At 68.6% G+C, this 20,013-nt stretch overlaps 1 protein-coding gene across 1 annotated transcript; it reads left to right on the forward strand.

The window, feature by feature from the left end:
• Positions 1 to 8,001: 8,001 nt before the first annotated feature.
• Positions 8,002 to 19,969, forward strand: YJU2B (YJU2 splicing factor homolog B). The gene is given in 12 exon segments (XM_058861717.1): positions 8,002 to 8,025; positions 8,328 to 8,372; positions 13,307 to 13,360; positions 15,066 to 15,148; positions 15,247 to 15,302; positions 15,434 to 15,494; positions 17,440 to 17,582; positions 18,789 to 18,961; positions 19,123 to 19,219; positions 19,222 to 19,260; positions 19,363 to 19,737; positions 19,794 to 19,969. Coding segments are annotated over 11 exon segments (1,260 nt in total). The 5' UTR covers positions 8,002 to 8,025; positions 8,328 to 8,369.
• Positions 19,970 to 20,013: the final 44 nt, after the last annotated feature.

The raw sequence follows: 20,013 nt of genomic DNA on the forward strand, positions 1-20,013 counted from the left end.
CAAACGGCCCCAAAATCCAAAGGGTAGAAAAAAAGGCGAAGGCGGCGGCGGCGGGGGGTGGTGCCCCCCCCTCCTCGGGGCGGCGGAACCGGGCGGGGGTCGCCGTCAGCCCCCCGGTAGCAGCGGGGTGGCGGGGCCCATCGGGCCGGGCTGCGGCAGAGCTCGCGCTGCTGCTGCTGCTGCTCCTCCTCCTCCTCCTCCCCCTCTCCTTCCCCCCCCCCCCCCCCCCCCAATACCCGGGACCTTCCTCCTCCTCCTCCTCCTCCTCCTTCTCCTCCTCCTCCTCTGGTTTCTCCTCCTCCTGCCCCGCAATTCCCGAGACTTTCGGCCTCCTCTTCCTCCTCCTCCTGCCCCCCGAGTGCCCGGGACCTTCCTCTTCTCCCTCTTCCTCCTCCTCCTCCTGCCCCCCGAGTGCTCGGGACCTTCCTCTTCTCCCTCCTCTTCCTCCTCCTCCTCCTGCCCCCCGAGTGCCCGGGACCTTCCTCCTCTCCCTCCTCTTCCTCCTCCTCCTGCCCCCCAAAGCCCGGGACCTTCCTCCTCTCCCTCCTCTTCCTCCTGTCCCCCCCCAAAGCCCGGGACCTTCCTCTTCTCCCTCCTCTTCCTCCTCCTGCCCCCCAAAGCCCGGGACCTTCCTCCTCTCCCTCCTCTTCCTCCTCCTGCCCCCCAAAGCCTGGGACCTTCCTCCTCTCCCTCCTCTTCCTCCTCCTGCCCCCCAAAGCCCGGGACCTTCCTCCTCTCCCTCCTCCTCCTTCTCCTCCTGCCCTCCGAGTGCCCGGGACCTTCCTCTTCTCCCTCTTCCTCCTCCTCCTGCCCCCCGAGTGCCCGGGACCTTCCTCCTCTCCCTCCTCTTCCTCCTCCTGACCCCTCAGTGCCCGGGACCTTCCTCTTCTCCCTCCTCTTCCTCCTCCTCCTGCCCCCCAAAGCCTGGGACCTTCCTCTTCTCCCTCCTCTTCCTCCTCCTCCTGCCCCCCAAAGCCTGGGACCTTCCTCTTCTCCCTCCTCCTCCTCCTCCTGCCCCCCCAAAGCCTGGGACCTTCCTCTTCTCCCTCCTCTTCCTCCTCCTGCCCCCCCAAAGCCCGGGACCTTCCTCTTCTCCCTCCTCTTCCTCCTCCTGTCCCCCAAAGCCTGGGACCTTCCTCTTCTCCCTCCTCTTCCTCCTCCTGCCCCCCAAAGCCTGGGACCTTCCTCTTCTCCCTCCTCTTCCTCCTCCTCCTGCCCCCCAAAGCCTGGGACCTTCCTCTTCTCCCTCCTCTTCCTCCTCCTGTCCCCCCCCAAAGCCCGGGACCTTCCTCTTCTCCCTCCTCTTCCTCCTCCTCCTCCTGCCCCCCGAGTGCCCGGGACCTTCCTCTTCTCCCTCCTCCTCTTCCTCCTCCTGCCCCCCAAAGCCCGGGACCTTCCTCTTCTCCCTCCTCCTCTTCCTCCTCCTGCCCCCCAAAGCCCGGGACCTTCCTCTTCTCCCTCCTCCTCTTCCTCCTCCTGCCCCCCAAAGCCTGGGACCTTCCTCTTCTCCCTCCTCTTCCTCCTCCTGTTCCCCCCCCAAAGCCTGGGACCTTCCTCTTCTCCCTCCTCTTCCTCCTCCTGCCCCCCCAAAGCCTGGGACATTCCCCCCCCCCCCCTTTAATTACCCCTTAATTACTTAACGAGCTTTAATCACCCCTCCGCTGCCTCAGTTTCCCCGCGCGGTGTCCGCGGTGTCACCCCCCCCCCCCCCCCCGTGGGTGTCATTCCCGTGGGGACACCGCGGCCCCGTTGTCCCCCCCCCGTGTCCCTCGGGGTCCCCCCCGGGGTCCCCCCTCCCCGTGACCCCCCCAAATTGTCCCAAGTGGGTCAGCGGTGCCCCCCAGCCCCCGCTGACGTCACGGCCCTTTGTCCCCAGCGCCGCTTTTGTCCCCGGTGTCGCAGCCGCCGCACGTGGCCCTGCGAGTGCCACCCCCGGGGCCAGCGGGACCCGGCGACACCCGGCCGGGAGGGGCTGTCCCCAAAGGGGGGACCCCGAGTGTCACCTGCGAGCTGCGGGGACCCCAAAGCGCTGAGGGAGCCTCGCTGTCACAAGTGTCACAAGTGTCACAAGGGTCACAAGTGTCACAAGTGTCCCCTCGCACCGGCTGTGCCAGCCCCGGTGGCCCCGCAGGCTGCCCCGTGTCCCCCGCCGTGTCCCCCGTGTCCCCCTCAGTGTCCCCCGTGTCCCCCTCAGTGTCCCCCGTGTCCCCCGCTGTGTCCCCGTGTCCCCGTGTCCCCTGCCGTGTCCCCTGCCATGTCCCCCGTGTCCCCCGCCGTGTCCCCGTGTCCCCCGTGTCCTCCGTGTCCCCCGCCGTGTCCTCCGTGTCCCCCGTGTCCCGCGTGTCCCCCGCCGTGTCCCCCGTGTCTTCCGTGTCTCCCGTGTCCCCTGTGTCCCCGTGTCCCCCGCCGTGTCCCCGTGTCCCCCGCCGTGTCCCCCGTGTCCCCCGTGTCCCCCGCCGTGTCCCCTGCCATGTCCCCCGTGTCCCCCGCCGTGTCCCCTGCCATGTCCCCCGTGTCCCCCGCCATGTGCCCCGTGTCCCCCGCCGTGTCCCCCGCCTTGTCCCCGTGTCCCCCGTGCCCCCGCCTTGTCCCCCGTGTCCCCCGTGTCCCCCGCCGTGTCCTCCGTGTCCCCCGTGTCTCCCGTGTCCTCCCTGTCCCCCGTGTCTCCCGTGTCCTCCGTGTCCCCCGCCGTGTCCCCCGTGTCCCCCGCCGTGTCCTCCGTGTCCCCTGCCCTGTCCCCCGTGTCCCCCTCCGTGTCCCCCCTGTCCCCTGCCGTGTCCCCCGTGTCCCCGTGTCCTCCGTGTCCCCCGCTGTGTCCCCCGTGTCCCCTGCCGTGTCCTCCGCCATGTCCCCCGTGTCCCCCGCTGTGTCCCCCGTGTCCCCCGTGTCCCCCGTGTCCCCCGTGTCCCCCGCCGTGTCCCCGTGTCCCCCGCCGTGTCCTCCATGTCCCCCGTGTCGCTGTGTCCCCCGTGTCACCCGCCGTGTCCCCCGTGTCCCCCGTGTCCCCCGTGTCACCCGCCGTGTCCCCGTGTCCCCCGTGTCCCCCGCTGTGTCCCCCGTGTCCCCCGCCGTGTCCCCCGCAGTGTCCCCCGTGTCCCCCGTGTCCCCCGTGTCCCCGTGTCCTCCGTGTCCCCCGCTGTGTCCCCCGTGTCCCCCGTGTCCCCTGCCGTGTCCCCCGCCATGTGCCCCGTGTCCCCCGCCGTGTCCCCCGCCTTGTCCCCCGTGTCCCCCGCCGTGTCCCCCGTGTCCCCCGTGTCCCCCGTGTCCCCCGCAGTGTCCCCCGCCGTGTCCTCCGTGTCCCCCGTGTCCCCTGCCCTGTCCCCCGTGTCCCCCGCCGTGTCCCCCGTGTCCCCCGTGTCCCCCGCAGTGTCCCCTGCCGTGTCCCCCGTGTCCCCCGCCGTGTCCCCCGTGTCCCCGGTGTCCCCCGCCGTGTCCCCCGCCATATCCCCCGCTGTGTCCTCTGCCGTGTCCCCCATGTCCCCCGCCATGTCCCCCGTGTCCCCCGTGTCCCCTGTGTCCCCGTGTCCCCCGCTGTGTCCCCCGTGTCCCCCGTGTCCCCCGTGTCCCCTGTGTCCCCGTGTCCCCCGCCATGTCCCCCGTGTCCCCCGTGTCCCCTGTGTCCCCGTGTCCCCCGCCGTGTCCCCTGCCGTGTCCCCCGTGTCCCCGTGTCCCCCATGTCCCCTGTGTCCCCGTGTCCCCGCCGTGTCCCCCGTGTCCCCCCCATGTCCCCGTGGGTGGCAGCCGGGCAGGGCCGGGGGCAGACGCGGCCGTGGGGACACGGTGGTGGCACCGCGGTGGCTTCGTCAGTGCCACCACCACAGCGGGGCCCTGCGATGAGGCGGTGGCACCTGCAGGGGCTGATCAGAGGCCACCGTGGTGGCACCTGCAGGGGCTGATCAGAGGCCACCGTGGTGGCACCTGCGGGGGCTGATCAGAGGCCACCGTGGTGGCACCTGCGGGGGCTGATCAGAGGCCACCGTGGTGGCACCTGCAGGGGATGATCAGAGGCCACCGTGGTGGCACCTGCAGGGCAGGGGGATGGTGGCAGCTGAGTGACAGCGATGGGGCTGAGGACACCGGCAGCGTGCGGTGGTGGGGACAGCCGTGGGGACACTGCCACCCCCATGGGGACACGGGGTGGTGGGGACAGCCGTGGGGACACTGCCACCCCCATGGGGACACGGGGTGATGGGAACAGTGGTGGGGACAGCCGTGGGGACACTGCCACCCCCATGGGGACACGGGGTGATGGGAACAGTGGTGGGGACACTGTCACATCCATGGGGACAGCGGTGGGGACACTGCCACCCCCATGGGGACATGAGGTGATGGGGACAGTGGTGGGGACACTGCCACCCCCATAGGGACACGGGGTGATGGGGACAGTGGTGGGGACATTGTCACCCCCATGGGGACAGCGGTGGGGACATTGTCACCCCCATGGGGACACGGGGTAATGGGGACAGCGGTGATGGGGACACTGTCACCCATATGGGGACAGCAGTGGGGACACTGCCACCCTCATGGGGACACGGGGTGAGTGGTGGGGACACTGCCACCCCCATGGGGACATTGGGTGATGGGGACAGTCACGGGGTCACTGTCATCCCTATGGGGACATGGGGTAGTGGGGACAGCGGTGGGGACATTTTCACCCCCATAGGGACAGCAGAGGGGACACTGCCACCCCCATGGGGACACGGGGTGATGGGGACAGTGGTGGGGACACTGTCACCTCGACAGGGACATGAGGTGATGGGGACAGCCATGGGGACACTGCCACCCCCATGGGGACACGGGGTGATGGGAACAGTGGTGGGGACACTGTCACCTCGACAGGGACATGAGGTGATGGGGACAGCCGTGGGGACACTGCCACCCCCATGGGGACACAGGGTGAGTGGTGGGGGACACTGCCACCCCTATGGGGACACGGGGTGATGGGGACACCAGTGGGGACACAGGGTGATGGTGGCGACCATGGAGGGGGGGGGTGAGGGTTAGGGGAACAGCCGGTTGCTATGGAGTCCCGTTGCTATGGAGCCCCGTTGCCATGGATTCCGTTGCTATGGAGCCCTGTTGTTGCTATGGAATCCCGTTGCTATGGAGTCCCGTTGCCATGGAGCCCTGTTGTTGCTTTGGAGCCCCGTTGCTATGGAGTCCCGTTGCTATGGAGTCCGTTGCTATGGAGTCCGTTGCTATGGAGTCCGTTGCTATGGAGTCCCGTTGCTATAGAGTCCCGTTGCTATGGAGTCCCGTTGCCATGGAGTCCGTTGCTATGGAGTCCGTTGCTATGGAGTCCGTTGCTATGGAGCCCCGTTGCTATGGAGTCCCATTGCTATGGAGTCCGTTGCTATGGAATCCCGTTGCTATGGAGTCCGTTGCTATGGAATCCCGTTGCTATGGAGCCCCGTTGCTATGGAGCCCCGTTGCTACCGACCACCATCACCATGAGCCCCCCGTCGCTATGGACCCCGTTGCTATGGACCCCGTTGCCATGGAGACGGACGCGATGAACGCTGTTGCCATGGCGCCCATCGCTATGGGGCACCCCGATGCTGTGGACCCCGTTGCTATGGAAACGCGTTGCTCCGGACCCCCCGTTGCTATGGAGCTCCCGTTGCTATGGGCCGTCGTAAGTCACGGCGCTGCGGCGCCGCCAGAGGTCGCGAAGGCTCCGCCCCCTCGCCGCGGCTCGACCAATCAGCTCGCGGTGACGACCGGAAGAGGCGGGGCCTGAGGAGCGCAGCCGGAAAAGGTCGGTGGGGACCGGGGGGCGCGCGCGGGGACGATCCCGGTAGAGGCCGGTACAGGCCAGGGTAGAGCCCGGTACATCCCGTCCGGTGCATTCTGTCCGGTACAGGCCAGGGTACAGCCCGGTACATCCCGGTACAGGCCGGGGTACAGCCCGGTACATCCCGGTACAGGCCAGGGTACAGCCCGGTACATCCCGGTACAGGCCAGGGTACAGCCCGGTACATCCCGTCCGGTACATCCCGTCCGGTACAGGCCCGGGTACAGCCACGGGTACAGCCCGGTACATTCCGTCCGGTACAGGCCCGAGTATAGCCACGGGTACAGCCTGTCCGGTACAGGCCCGGGTACAGCCCCGGCACAGCCCCGGTACAGCCCCGGTAGATCCCGGTAGATCCCGGTAGATCCCGGTACAGCCCCGGTACAGCCCCGGTAGATCCCGGTACAGCCCCGGTAGATCCCGGTACAGCCCCGGTACAGCCCCAGTAGATCCCGGTACAGCCCCGGTACAGCCCCGGCACAGCCCCGGTACAGCCCCGGTACAGCCCCGGTACAGCCCCGGTACAGCCCCGGTAGATCCCGGTACAGCCCCGGTAGATCCCGGTACAGCCCCGGTAGATCCCGGTACAGCCCCGGTAGAGCCCGGTACAGCCCCGGTACAGCCCCGGTACAGCCCCGGTACAGCCCCGGTAGATCCCGGTAGATCCCGGTACAGCCCCGGTACAGCCCCGGTACAGCCCCGGTACAGCCCCGGTACAGCCCCGGTAGAGCCCCGGTAGATCCCGGTAGATCCCGGTACAGCCCCGGCACAGCCCCGGTACAGCCCCGGCACAGCCCCGGTAGATCCCGGTAGATCCCGGTAGAGCCCCGGTAGATCCCGGTACAGCCCCGGTAGATCCCGGCACAGCCCCGGTAGATCCCGGTACAGCCCCGGTACAGCCCCGGTACAGCCCCGGTAGATCCCGGTACAGCCCCGGTACAGCCCGGGTACAGCCCCGGTACAGCCCCGGTAGATCCCGGTAGATCCCGGTACAGCCCCGGTACAGCCCCGGTACAGCCCCGGTAGATCCCGGTAGATCCCGGTACAGCCCCGGTACAGCCCCGGTACAGCCCCGGTAGATCCCGGTAGATCCCGGTACAGCCCCGGTAGAGCCCGGTACAGCCCCGGTAGATCCCGGTACAGCCCCGGTACAGCCCCGGTAGATCCCGGTACAGCCCCGGTAGATTCCGGTACAGCCCCGGTACAGCCCCGGTACAGCCCCGGTACAGCCCTGGTAGATCCCGGTACAGCCCCGGTACAGCCCCGGTACAGCCCCGGTACAGCCCCGGTACAGCCCCGGTAGAGCCCCGGTAGATCCCGGTAGATCCCGGTACAGCCCCGGTACAGCCCCGGTAGATCCCGGTACAGCCCCGGTACAGCCCCGGTAGATCCCGGTACAGCCCCGGTACAGCCCCGGTAGATCCCGGTAGATCCCGGTACAGCCCCGGTAGATCCTGGTAGATCCCGGTACAGCCCCGGTGACCCCAAACCGGGGACAGCCGGTACCGGGTAGGGCCCAGTGACCACACCGGGGCCTCTCCCGGTACCGAGCAGAGAGCCCCGGTGCCCCGGATCCTGTCCCGGTACCGACCGGTGACCTCTGACCCCTCCCGGTACCGACCGGTGACCTCTGACCCCTCCCGGTACCGACCGGTGACCTCTGACCCCTCCCGGTACCGACCGGTGACCTCTGACCCTGTCCCGGTACCGACCGGTGACCTCTGACCCCCCCCCGGTACTGACCGGTGACCTCTGACCCCTCCCGGTACCGACCGGTGACCTCTGACCCTCCCCCGGTACTGACCGGTGACCTCTGACCCCTGTCCCGGTACCGACCGGTGACCTCTGACCCCTGTCCCGGTACCGACCGGTGACCTCTGACCCCATCCTGGGACACACCGGTGACCTCTGACCCCTCCCGGTACCGACCGGTGACCTCTGACCCCTCCCCCGGTACCGACCGGTGACCTCTGACCCCCCCCAGTACCGACCGGTGACCTCTGACCCCTCCGAGCTTGGGCCAGGGCTCCCCGGTCACTCCCCGGTCACTCCCCGGTCACTCCCGGTCACTCCCCGGTCACTCCCGGTCACTCCTGGTCACTCCCGGTCACTCCTGGTCACTCCCCGGTCACTCCCGGTCACTCCCGGTCACTCCCGGTCACTCCCCGGTCACTCCCCGGTCACTCCCGGTCACTCCTGGTCACTCCCCGGTCACTCCCGGTCACTCCCCGGTCACTCCCCGGTCACTCCCGGTCACTCCCCGGTCACTCCTGGTCACTCCCGGTCACTCCTGATCACTCCCAGTCACTCCCCGGTCACTCCCGGTCACTCCTGATCACTCCCAGTCACTCCCGGTCCCTCCGTGGTCACTCCCCGGTCACTCTCCGGTCACTCCCGGTCACTCCCGGTCACTCCCGGTCACTCTCGGTCACTCTCCGGTCACTCCCGGTCACTCCCGGTCACTCTCTGGTCACTCTCCGGTCACTCCCGGTCACTCCCGGTGACTCTCTGGTCACTCCCTGGTCACTCCCAGGTCCTGCCAGTTCCAGTCCCGCGGCTCCGGAGACTCTCGGCCATGGTGAGTGGGGACGGGGTCACCTCGGGGTCACCACGGGGTCACCGTGGGGTCACCACGGGGTCACCACGGGGTCACCTCGGGGTCACCATGGGGTCACCACGGGGTCACCACGGGGTCACCGCGGGGTCACCGCGGGGTCACCTCGTGGTGTCCTCGGGGTCACCACAGGGTCACCATGGGGTCACCGCAGGGTCACCATGGGGTCACCACGGGGTCACTGCGGGGTCACTACAGTCACACCACGGGGTCACACTGGGGTCACCACAGGGTCACCGCGGGGTCACTGCGGAGTCACTACAGTCACACCACGGGGTCACCTTGGGGTCACCCTGGGGTCACCACGGGGTCACCACGGGGTCACCGTGGGGTCACCATGGGGTCACCACAGGGTCACTGCGGTCACACCACGGGGTCACCATGGGGTCACCACGGGGTCACCTCGGGGTCACCGTGGGGTCACCACGGGGTCACCGCGGGGTCACTGCGGAGTCACTACAGTCACACCACAGGGTCACCATGGGGTCACCACGGGGTCACCGTGGGGTCACCACGGGGTCACCGCGGGGTCACACTGGGGTCACTCTGGGGTCACACTGGGGTCACACTGTGGGGTCACTGCGGTCACACCATGGGGTCACTGTGGGGTCACTGTGGGGTCACACCATGGGGTCACTGTGGGGTCACTGTGGGGTCACACTGGGGTCACACTCTGGGGTCACTCTGGGGTCACTGTAGGGTCACACTGGGGTCACTGTAGGGTCACACTGGGGTCACTGGGGGGTCACCACGGGGTCATCACGGGGTCACCACAGCATCACTCCAGGGTCACCACGGGGTCACCTCAGGGTCACCTCGGGGTCACCGCGGGGTCACCGTGGGGTCACCGCGGGGTCACCGCAGGGTCACTGCGGGGTCACTACAGTCACACCACGGGGTCACCATGGGGTCACCACGGGGTCACCATGGGGTCATTGTGGGGTCACACTGGAGTCACTGTGGGGTCACCTCGGGTACAGCGGGGTCACCACGGGGTCACACTGTGGGGTCACTCTGGGGTCACACTGGGGTCATTGTGGAGTCACCACTGGGTCACTGTGGTCACACCATGGGGTCACTGTGGGGTCACACTTTGGGGTCACTGTGGGGTCACTGCGGTCACACTGGGGTCACACTGTGGGGTCACCACGGGGTCACTGCGGGGTCACACTGGGGTCACACTGCGGGGTCACTGTGGGGTCACACTGGGGTCACCACAGGGTCACTGTGGGGTCACTGCAGGGTCACTGTGGGGTCACTGTGGGGTCACTGCAGGGTCACTGTGGGGTCACTGTGGGGTCACACTGGGGTCACTCTGGGGTCACTGGGGGGTCACCATGGGGTCATCACGGGGTCACCACAGCATCACTCCAGGGTCACTACGGGGTCACTGTGGGGTCACTGCAGGGTCACTGTGGGGTCACTGTGGGGTCACTGCGGTCACACCATGGGGTCACACTGGGGTCACACTGTGGGGTCACCACGGGGTCACACTGGGGTCACCACGGGGTCACTGTGGGGTCACCACGGGGTCACCGTGGGGTCACTACAGGGTCACTGCGGGGTCACTGTGGGGTCACTGCGGTCACACTGGGGTCACACTGTGGGGTCACTGTGGGGTCACTGTGGGGTCACACTGTGGGGTCACACTGGGGTCACACTGGGGTCACACTGTGGGGTCACCGCGGGGTCACCACGGGGTCACTGCGGGGTCACACTGGGGTCACACTGTGGGGTCACTGTGGGGTCACTGCGGGGTCACACTGGGGTCACTGCAGGGTCACACTGGGGTCACTGTGGGGTCACACCATGGGGTCACACTGGGGTCACACTGGGGTCACACTGGGGTCACTGTGGGGTCACACTCTGGGGTCACTGTGGGGTCACACTGGGGTCACACTCTGGGGTCACTGGGGGGTCACTGTGAGGTCACCACGGGGTCATCATGGGGTCACCACAGCATCACTCCAGGGTCACCACGGGGTCACTGTGGGGTCACTGTGGGGTCACTGCGGGGTCACTGTGGGGTCACTGTGGGGACACTGTGGGGTCACTGTGGGGTCACACTGGGGTCACACTGGGGTCATTGTGGGGTCACTGCAGGGTCACTGTGGGGTCACACCATGGGGTCACCATGGGGTCACCGCGGGGTCACCACAGGGTCACCGCGGGGTCACTGTGGGGTCACACCATGGGGTCACCGTGGGGTCACTGCGGGGTCACCACGGGGTCACCACGGGGTCACTGCGGTCACACCATGGGGTCACTGTGGGGTCACTGTGGGGTCACACTGTGGGGTCACTGTGGGGTCACTGCGGGGTCACTGTGTGGTCACACCATGGGGTCACTGTGGGGTCACTGTGGGGTCACTCTGGGGTCACTGTGCAGTCACACCATGGGGTCACTCTGGGGTCACTCTGGGGTCACTGTGGGGTCACTCTGAGGTCACTCTGGGGTCACTGCGGTCACACCATGGGGTCACACTGTGGGGTCACACCATGGGGTCACTGTGGGTCACTGTGGGGTCACTGTGGGGTCACTGTGGGGTCACACTGGGGTCACTGTGAGGTCACTGTGGGGTCACCACGGGGTCACAATGTGCAGTCACTGTGGGGTCACCGCGGGGTCACTCTGGGGTCACTCTGGGGTCACTGCAGTCACACTGTGGGGTCACACTGGGGTGTCACTGCGGTCACACCATGGGGTCACTGCGGGGTCACTGTGGGGTCACTGTGAGGTCACTGTGGGGTCACTGTGGAGTCACTGTGGGGTCACCGTGGGGTCACCGTGGGGTCACTGTGGGGTCACTGTGGGGTCACTGTGGGGTCACTGTGGGGTCACACTGTGGGGTCACTGTGGGGTCACACTGGGGTCACACTGCGGGGTCACTGTGGGGTCACAGCGGGGTCAGACTGGGGTCACACCATGGCTGCACCGTGACACCTGGTGACACTTGGTGACAGCTGGCTACCGCCGGTGACAGCCGGTGACACTTGGTGACACCCAGTGACACCCGGTGACATTCAGTGACAGCTGGCTACAGCCGGTGACACCCAGTGACACCCGGTGACATTCAGTGACAGCTGGCTACAGCCGGTGACACCCAGTGACACCCGGTGACATTCAGTGACAGCTGGCTACAGCCGGTGACACCCGGTGACACCCAGTGACACCTGGTGACATTCAGTGACAGCCGGTTACAGCTGGTGACAGCCGGTGACACCCGGTGACAGACGGTGACATTCAGTGACAGCTGGCTACAGCCGGTGACACCCGGTGACATTCAGTGACACCCGGTTACAGCTGGTGACAGCCGGTGACACCCGGTGACAGACGGTGACATTCAGTGACAGCTGGCTACAGCCGGTGACAGCCGGTGACACCCAGTGACATTCAGTGACAGCTGGTTACAGCTGGTGACACTCTGTGACACCCGGTGTCACCCGGTGACAGCTGGTGACATTCAGTGACAGCTGGCTACAGCCGGTGACACCCGGTGACACCTGGTGACATTCAGTGACAGCCAGTGACATTCAGTGACAGCTGGCTACAGCCGGTGACACTCTGTGACACCCGGTGACACCTGGTGACATTCAGTGACAGCCAGTTACAGCTGGTGACAGCTGGTGACACCCGGTGACAGCTGGTGACATTCAGTGACAGCTGGCTACAGCTGGTGACACCTGGTGACACTCGGTGACACCCGGTGACACTTGGTGACACCCGGTGACACCCGGTGACACCTGGTGACACCCGGTGACACTCGGTTACCCCCGGTGACACCCGGTGACACTTGGTGATACCCAGTGACACTCGGTGACACTTGGTGACACTCGGTTACCCCCGGTGACACCCGGTGACACTTGGTGATACCCAGTGACACTCGGTGACACTTGGTGACACTCGGTTACCCGCGGTGACACTCGGTGACACTCGGTGACACCCGGTGACACTCGGTGACCCCCGGTGACACTCGGTTACCCCCGGTTACCCCCGGTGACCCCCGGTTACCCCCGGTTGCCCCCGGTTACCCCCAGTGACCCCCGGTTACCCCTGGTTACCCCTGGTGACCCTCGGTGACCCCCGGTTACCCTCGGTTACCCCCGGTTGCCCCCGGTTACCCCTGGTTACCCCCGGTTACCCCCGATTACCCCCGGTGACCCCCGGTTGCCCCCGGTTACCCCCGGTGACCCCTGGTTACCCCCAGTTACCCCCGGTTACCCCCGGTGACCCTCGGTGACCCCCGGTGACCCCCGGTTACCTCCGGTTACCCCCGGTTACCCCTAGTTACCCCCGGTGACCCCCGGTGACCCCCGGTGACACTTGGTTACCCCCGGTTACCCCCGGTTGCCCCCGGTGACCCCCGGTTGCCCCCAGTGACCCCCGGTTACCCTCGGTTACCCCCGGTTACCCCCGGTGACCCCCGGTTACCCCCGGTTACCCCCGGTGAGCCCCGGTTACCCCCGGTGACCCCCGGTTACCCCTGGTGACCCCTGGTTGCCCCCGGTGACCCCCGGTTGCCCCCGGTTACCCCCGGTGACCCCCGGTTACTCCCGGTTACCCCCAGTGACCCCCGGTGACCCCCGGTGACCCCCGGTGACCCCCGGTTACTCCCGGTTACCCCCAGTTACCCCCGGTGACCCCCGGTTGCCCCCCGGTGACCCCCGGTTACCCCCGGTTACCCCCGGTTACCCTCGGTGACCCCCGGTTACCCCCGGTTACCCCCGGTTACCCCTGGTTCCCCCCGGTGACCCCCGGTGACTCCCGGTTACCCCCGGTTACCCCCGGTGACCCCCGGTTACCCCCGGTAACCCTCGGTGACCCCCGGTGACACCCGGTGACCCCCGGTTACCCCCAGTGACCCCCGGTGACCCCCCCGACTCTCCGCTCTCCCCCAGGGCGAGCGCAAGGGCACCAACAAGTATTACCCCCCCGACTTCGACCCCGCCAAGGTGGGCTGGGGGCTTGGGGAGGGGTCCCGGGGATCGCCGGGGGGCTGAGGGGCGCTGAGGAGGGGCTTGGGGGGCTCTGGGGGTCTTTGGGGGGCTCTGGGGGGATTTGGGGTCTTGGGGGGCTTTGGGGGGGCTCTGGGTGGATTTGGGGGCTCTGGAGGTCTTGGGGGGCTGGCTGGGGGGCTGAGGGGCGCTGAGGAGGGGCTTGGGGGGCTCTGGGGGGCTCTGGGGGGCTGGCAGGGGCGCTCTGGGGGGGCTTGGGGGGCTTTGGGGGGGCTCTGGGGGGCTTTGGGGGGATTTGGGGTCTTGGGGGGCTTTGGGGGGGCTCTGGGTGGATTTGGGGGCTCTGGAGGTCTTGGGGGGCTGGCTGGGGGGCTGAGGGGCGCTGAGGAGGGGCTTGGGGGGCTCTGGGGGGCTCTGGGGGGCTGGCAGGGGGGCTCTGGGGGGATTTGGGGGGCTTTGGGGGGGCTCTGGGGGGCTCTGGGGGGCTGGCAGGGGGGCTTGGGGGGGCTTGGGGGCCTCTGGGGGGCTCTGGGGGGCTGGCAGGGGCGCTCTGGGGGGGCTTGGGGGGCTCTGGGGGGATTTGGGGGGCTCTGGGGGGCTCTGGGGGGCTGGCAGGGGCGCTGAGGAGGGGCTTGGGGGGCTCTGGAGGGCTGGCAGGGGGACTTGGGGGGCTTTGGGGGGCTCTGGGGGGCTCTGGGGGGCTGGCAGGGGCGCTGAGGAGGAGCTTGGGGGGCTCTGGGGGGCTCTGGGGGGCTGGCAGGGGCGCTCTGGGGGGATTTGGGGGGCTTGGGGGGCTGGCAGGGGGGCTCGGGGGGGCTTTGGGGGCTTTGGTGGGCTCTGGGGGGCTTTGGGGTCTTGGGGGTCTTTGGGGGGGCTCTGGGGGGCTGGCAGGGGGGCTTGGGGGGCTCTGGGGGGCTTTGGGGGGCTCTGGGGGGCTTGGGGGGCTGGCAGGGGGGCTCTGGGGGGATTTGGGGGGCTTGGGGGCTTTGGGGGGCTCTGGGGGCTTTGGGGGTCTTGGGGGGCTCTGGGGGGGCTGGCAGGGGCGCTCTGGGGGGGCTTGGGGGGCTTTGGGGGGCTCTGGGGGTCTTTGGGGGGATTTGGGGGGCTTTGGGGGGGCTCTGGGGGGATTTGGGGGCTTGGGGGGCTTTGGGGGGGCTCTGGGGGGCTCTGGGGGGCTGGCAGGGGGCTCTGGGGGGCTTTGGGGGGGCTTGGGGTCTTTGGGGGGCTCTGGGGGGCTTGGGGGGCTCTGGGGGGATTTGGGGGGGCTCTGGGGGGCTTTGGGGGCTCTGGGGGGGCTTGGGGGGCTTTGGGGGGCTCTGGGGGTCTATTGGGGGGATTTGGGGGGCTTTGGGGGGGCTCTGGGGGGATTTGGGGGGCTTGGGGGCTTTGGGGGGGCTTTGGGGGGCTCTGGGGGGCTCTGGGGGTCTTTGGGGGGCTCTGGGGGGGCTTGGGGGGCTTTGGGGGGCTGGCAGGGAGATTTTGGGGGGATTTTGGGGTGCTGGAGGAACATCAGGTTGTGAGGAGAGTGGGAGATTTGGGGGGCTGGGGGTGGCAGGGGGGGCTGCAGAGGTGCAGGGGGGGTGGATTTTGGGGGGCTGCAGGGGTGTAGGGGGGGATTTTGGGGTGCAGGGGGGTGGATTTTGGGGTGCAGGGGGGGTGGATTTTGGGGGTCCCCCCTCCCTGACTCCCCTTTCCCCCCCAGCATGGCTCCCTCAACAAGTACCACCACAGCCACCCCCTGCGGGAGCGCGCCCGGAAGCTCTCCCAGGGCATCCTCGTCATCAGGTGAGGGGACAGAGGGGGGGGGGGACACCCCCAAATGTCCCCTGTCACCCCTGGGGGGCTGCACTGACACCCCAAAACCCCCCTGGACCCCCCCCCAGGTTTGAGATGCCCTTCAACATCTGGTGCGACGGCTGCCAGAACCACATCGGGATGGGTGAGCGGCGCCTCCCGGCGTTATTGGGGTGGTTTTGGGGGGTCCCAAGGGGGTCTGGGGAGCTGGGGGGGGGTCCCCAAATTTGGGGGTGGGGTGGGGGGGTGTTTTCAGCCCCTCCCCACCCCCCGCAGGTGTCAGGTACAACGCGGAGAAGAAGAAGGTGGGATCCTACTACACCACCCCCGTGTACAGGTGAGCCATGGCCCTGCCTCACCTTGGGGACCCCCGGGGGGCTTCTGGGGACCCCTGGGGGGCTTCTGGGGACCCCCGGGGGGCTTCTGGGGACCCCTGAAGGGCTTTTGGGGACCCCTGGGGGGGTTCTGGAGACCCCTTGGGAGCTTCTGGGGACCTCCAGGCAGGTTTTGGGGACCCCCCGGGAGGTTTTGGGGACCCCCCAGGAGGTTTTGGGGACCCCTGGGGAGGCTTTGGGGACCCCCGGGGAGCTTTTGGGGACCCCCTGGGGGGCTTTTGTGGCCCCTGGGGAGGTTTTGGGGACCCCCGGGGGGCTTTTGGTGACCCCCAGGCAGGTTTTGGGGACCCCAGGCAGGTTTTGGGGACCCCTTGAGAGCTTCCGGGGACCCCTCGGGGCCTTTTGGGGACCCCCGGGGAAGTTTTGGGGACCCCCAAGGAGCTTCTGGGGATCCCCAGGGAGGTTTTGGGGACCCCTGGGGGGCTTTTGGGGACCCCTGGGGAGGTTTTGGAGACCCCCAGGGGGGCTTCTGGGGACCCCTGAAGGGCTTTTGGGGACCCCCGGGGGGTTTCTGGGGACCCCCAGGGAGCTTTTGCGGACCCCTGGGGAGGCTTTAGGGACCCCCGGGGAGCTTTTGGGGACCCCCGGGGGGCTTTTGGGGACCCCCTGAAGGGCTTTTGGGGACCCCTGGGGGGCTTTTGTGGCCCCCAGGCAGGTTTTGGGGACCCCCGGGGGCTTCTGGGGACCCCCAGGCAGGTTTTGGGGACCCCCGGGAGGTTTTGGGGACCCCTGGGGGGGTTTTGGGGACCCCTTGGGAGCTTCCGGGGACCCCCCGGGGGCTTTTGGGGACCCCCGGGGAAGTTTTGGGGACCCCCAAGGAGCTTCTGGGGACCCCTGGGGAGCTTTTGGGGACACCTGAAGGGCTTTTGGGGACCCCTGGGGAGCTTTTGTGGCCCCCAGGGAGCTTTTGGGGATCCCTGGGGAGCTTTTGTGGCCCCCGGGGAGGTTTTGGGGGACCCCCGGGGGGTTTTTTGGGGATCCCCGGCAGGTTTTGGGGTCCCCAGGCAGGTTTTGGGGTCCCCAGGGCGGTTTTGGGGACCCCCTGACCCCCATTGTCCCCCCAGGTTCAGGATGAAGTGTCACCTGTGTGTGAATTACATCGAGCTGCAGACGGACCCCGGGGGGTTTTTGGGGTCCCCCAGGCAGGTTTTGGGGTCCCCAGGGCGGTTTTTGGGGTCCCCAGGCAGGTTTTGGGGACCCCCTGACCCCCATTGTCCCCCCAGGTTCAGGATGAAGTGTCACCTGTGCATTAATTACATCGAGCTGCAGACGGACCCCGGGGGGGTTTTTGGGGACCCCGGGGGGTTTTTGGGGTCCCCAGGGCGGTTTGTGGGGTCCCCAGGCAGGTTTTGGGGTCCCCAGGCAGGTTTTGGGGACCCCTGACCCCCATTGTCCCCCCAGGTTCAGGATGAAGTGTCACCTGTGCATTAATTACATTGAGCTACAGACGGACCCTGGGGGGTTTTTGGGGACCCCCAGGCAGGTTTTGGGGGACCCCCAGGCAGGTTTTGGGGTCCCCAGGCAGGTTTTGGGGTCCCCAGGCAGGTTTTGGGGACCCCCTGACCCCCATTGTCCCCCCAGGTTCAGGATGTCACCTGTGCATTAATTACATCGAGCTACAGAGGGACCCCGGGGGGTTTTTGGGGACCCCTGGGGAGGTTTTGGGGTCCCCAGGGCGGTTTTGGGGACCCCCTGACCCCCATTGTCCCCCCAGGTTCAGGATGTCACCTGTGCATTAATTACATCGAGCTACAGAGGGACCCCGGGGGGTTTTTGGGGACCCCTGGGGAGGTTTTGGGGTCCCCAGGGCGGTTTTGGGGTCCCCAGGCAGGTTTTGGGGTCCCCAGGGCGGTTTTGGGGTCCCCCTGACCCCCATTGTCCCCCCAGGTTCAGGATGAAGTGTCACCTGTGTGTGAATTACATCGAGCTGCAGACGGACCCCGGGAACTGCGACTACGTCATCGTCAGCGGCGCCCGGCGCAAGGAGGAGCGCTGGGACCCCTCGGACAGCGCCCAGGTGCTGCCCACCTGTGAGTGCCAGCGCAGCCCGGTGACACCCATGGGTGCCGGGGACGCCGTCACGCCGTGGTGCGGTGGTCACGGTGCCTCCCGGTGCTTCCCGGTGCTTCCCAGTGTCCCCGGTGTCTCCCGGTGCTTCCCAGTGTCCCCAGTGTCTCCCGGTGCTTCCCGGTGTCCCCGGTGTCTCCCAGTGTCCCCGGTGCCTCCCGGTGTTCCCGGTGTCTCCCGGTGCCTCCCGGTGTCTCCCAGTGTCCCCAGTGGCTCCCGGTGTCTCCCAGTGTCCCCAGTGTCTCCCGGTGCCTCCCAGTGTCCCCAGTGTCTCCCGGTGCCTCCCAGTGTCCCCAGTGTCTCCCGGTGCCTCCCAGTGTCCCCAGTGGTGTCCCGGTGCCTCCCAGTGCCTCACAGTGCCTCCCGGTGCCTCCCGGTGCTTCCCAGTGTCCCCAGTGGCTCCTGGTGTCTCCCAGTGTCTCCTGGTGCTTCCCGGTGTCTCCTGGTGCTTCCCGGTGTTCCCAGTGTCTCCCGGTGTCTCCTGGTGTCTCCCGGTGTCCCCCAGTGCCTCTCGGTGCCCCCAGTGTCCCCAGTGCCCCCAGTATCTCCCGGTGCTTCCCGGTGTCCCCAGTGCCCCCAGTGCGTCCCGGTGTTTCCGATCCCCCCAGTGTGTCCCAGTGCCCCCGGTGCCTCCCGGTGCCTCCCGGTGCTTCCCAGTGGCTCCCGGTGCCTCCCGGTGCCTCCCAGTGTCTCCCGGTGCTTCCCAGTGTCCCCAGTGGCTCCCGGTGCTTCCCGGTGTCCCCGGTGCTTCCCGGTGTCCCAGTGCCCCCGGTGCCCTCAGTGCCTCCTGGTGCCTCCCGGTGTCCCCGGTGCCTCCCGGTGTCTCCCAGTGTCCCCAGTGTCTCCCGGTGCTTCCCAGTGTCCCCAGTGTGTCCAGTGCCCCCAGTGCCCCCGGTGCCTCCTGGTGCTTCCCGATGCCCCCAGTGTCTCCCGGTGTCCCCCAATGCCCCCCCGGTGTCCCCGGTGTCCCCAATGCAAGTGTCCCCAATGCTCCCCGGTGTCCCCAGTGTCCCCCAGTGTCCCCAATGTCCCTGGTTCCCCTGGTGTCCCCGGTGTCCCCAATGCCCCCCCCGGTGTCCCCCGGTGTCCCCGGTGTCCCCAATGCCCCCTGGTGTCCCCAATGTCCCCCCGGTGTCCCCGGTGTCCCCGGTATAACGCCGTCCCCGCAGCGGCGGAGCAGCGCGAGCGCCTGGCGCTGGACCCCATGTTCCGTCTGGAGCACGGCGTGACGGACCGGGGGGTCCTGGAGCGCGCCGCCCCCACCCTGACGCGCCTGCAGGAGGCTCAGGACGCCTGGAAGGACGATTTCGGCCTCAACAGCCGCCTCCGACAGCGATTCCGGGTCAGTGGGGGGCTCGGGACCCCCCCCCACTTTTTATTGGGGTCTCCAAGAACCCCCCAAATACCCGGCGGGGGAAAATCCTAAAATCCCAGCGAGGGGCTCCTGCCCGCCCCGGGGGGTCTCCGGGCCGCGCCCCCAGCCCCGTTTTTTCCCCCCCCAAGGAGGAGAAGAAGCTGCTGCGGGAGAAGGAGGAGGAGGAGGCAGCGCTGCAGGCGCGGGCCGGGCTCAGCATCCCGCTGCTCCGTGAGGAGGAGGAGGACGGCGCCTCGCCGCCCTGCTCACCCTGCGCGCCCCCGACTGTGCGTGGGGGGTCCTGGGGGGGGTCCCGGGGGGGGTCCCGGGGGTTCGGGGGGTTCGGGGCGGCCCCGAGCCCCCCCCTGAGCCCACCCTGTGTCCCGCAGCCTACGAGGAGAAGCAGCGGCTGAAGCGCTCCGAGATCTCCCAGCGCTCCTGGTTCGGCCCCCGGCACGGCCCGAGCGGCCGGGGGGACCCTCCAGAAATTGGGTCTGGGGGCGGGACGGGCTCCGAGGGCACCCCCGGGGCCGCCCCCCCACCCCCGCCGGGCTGGGCATCGTGCGGCGGCGGGCGGCGGAGGAGGGGCCGGCCCCGGCAGCCCGGGAGACCCCGGGACCGAGCCGGAGCCCCCCGGGGCCGCCCCCCAGAGCGGGGGAGCCCCCGGGACCCCCCCCGGTGCCGCCCCAAAGACCGAGGGAGCCCCCCGGGACCGCTCCGGTGCCGCCCCCCAGAGCGGGGGAGCCCCCCCGGGACCCGCTCCGGTGCCGCCCCAAAGACCGAGGGAGCCCCCCGGGACCCCCCCGGTGCCGCCCCAAAGACCGAGGGAGCCCCCCGGGACCCCCCCCGGTGCCGCCCCAAAGACCGAGGGAGCCCCCCGGGACCCCCTCGGTGCCGCCCCAAAGACCGAGGGAACCCCCCGGGACCCCCCCGGTGCCGCCCCCGCCCCCGTCCCTGGTCGCCGATTACTCGGACTCCGGCTCCGAGAGCCCCTGAGCGCGGCTTTGGGGGGTCTGAGCCCCCCGAGACCCCTCCCCTGT

Source organism: Poecile atricapillus, chromosome 39 (genome assembly GCF_030490865.1).
Source record: "Poecile atricapillus isolate bPoeAtr1 chromosome 39, bPoeAtr1.hap1, whole genome shotgun sequence".
Taxonomy (NCBI): Eukaryota; Metazoa; Chordata; class Aves; order Passeriformes; family Paridae; genus Poecile; species Poecile atricapillus.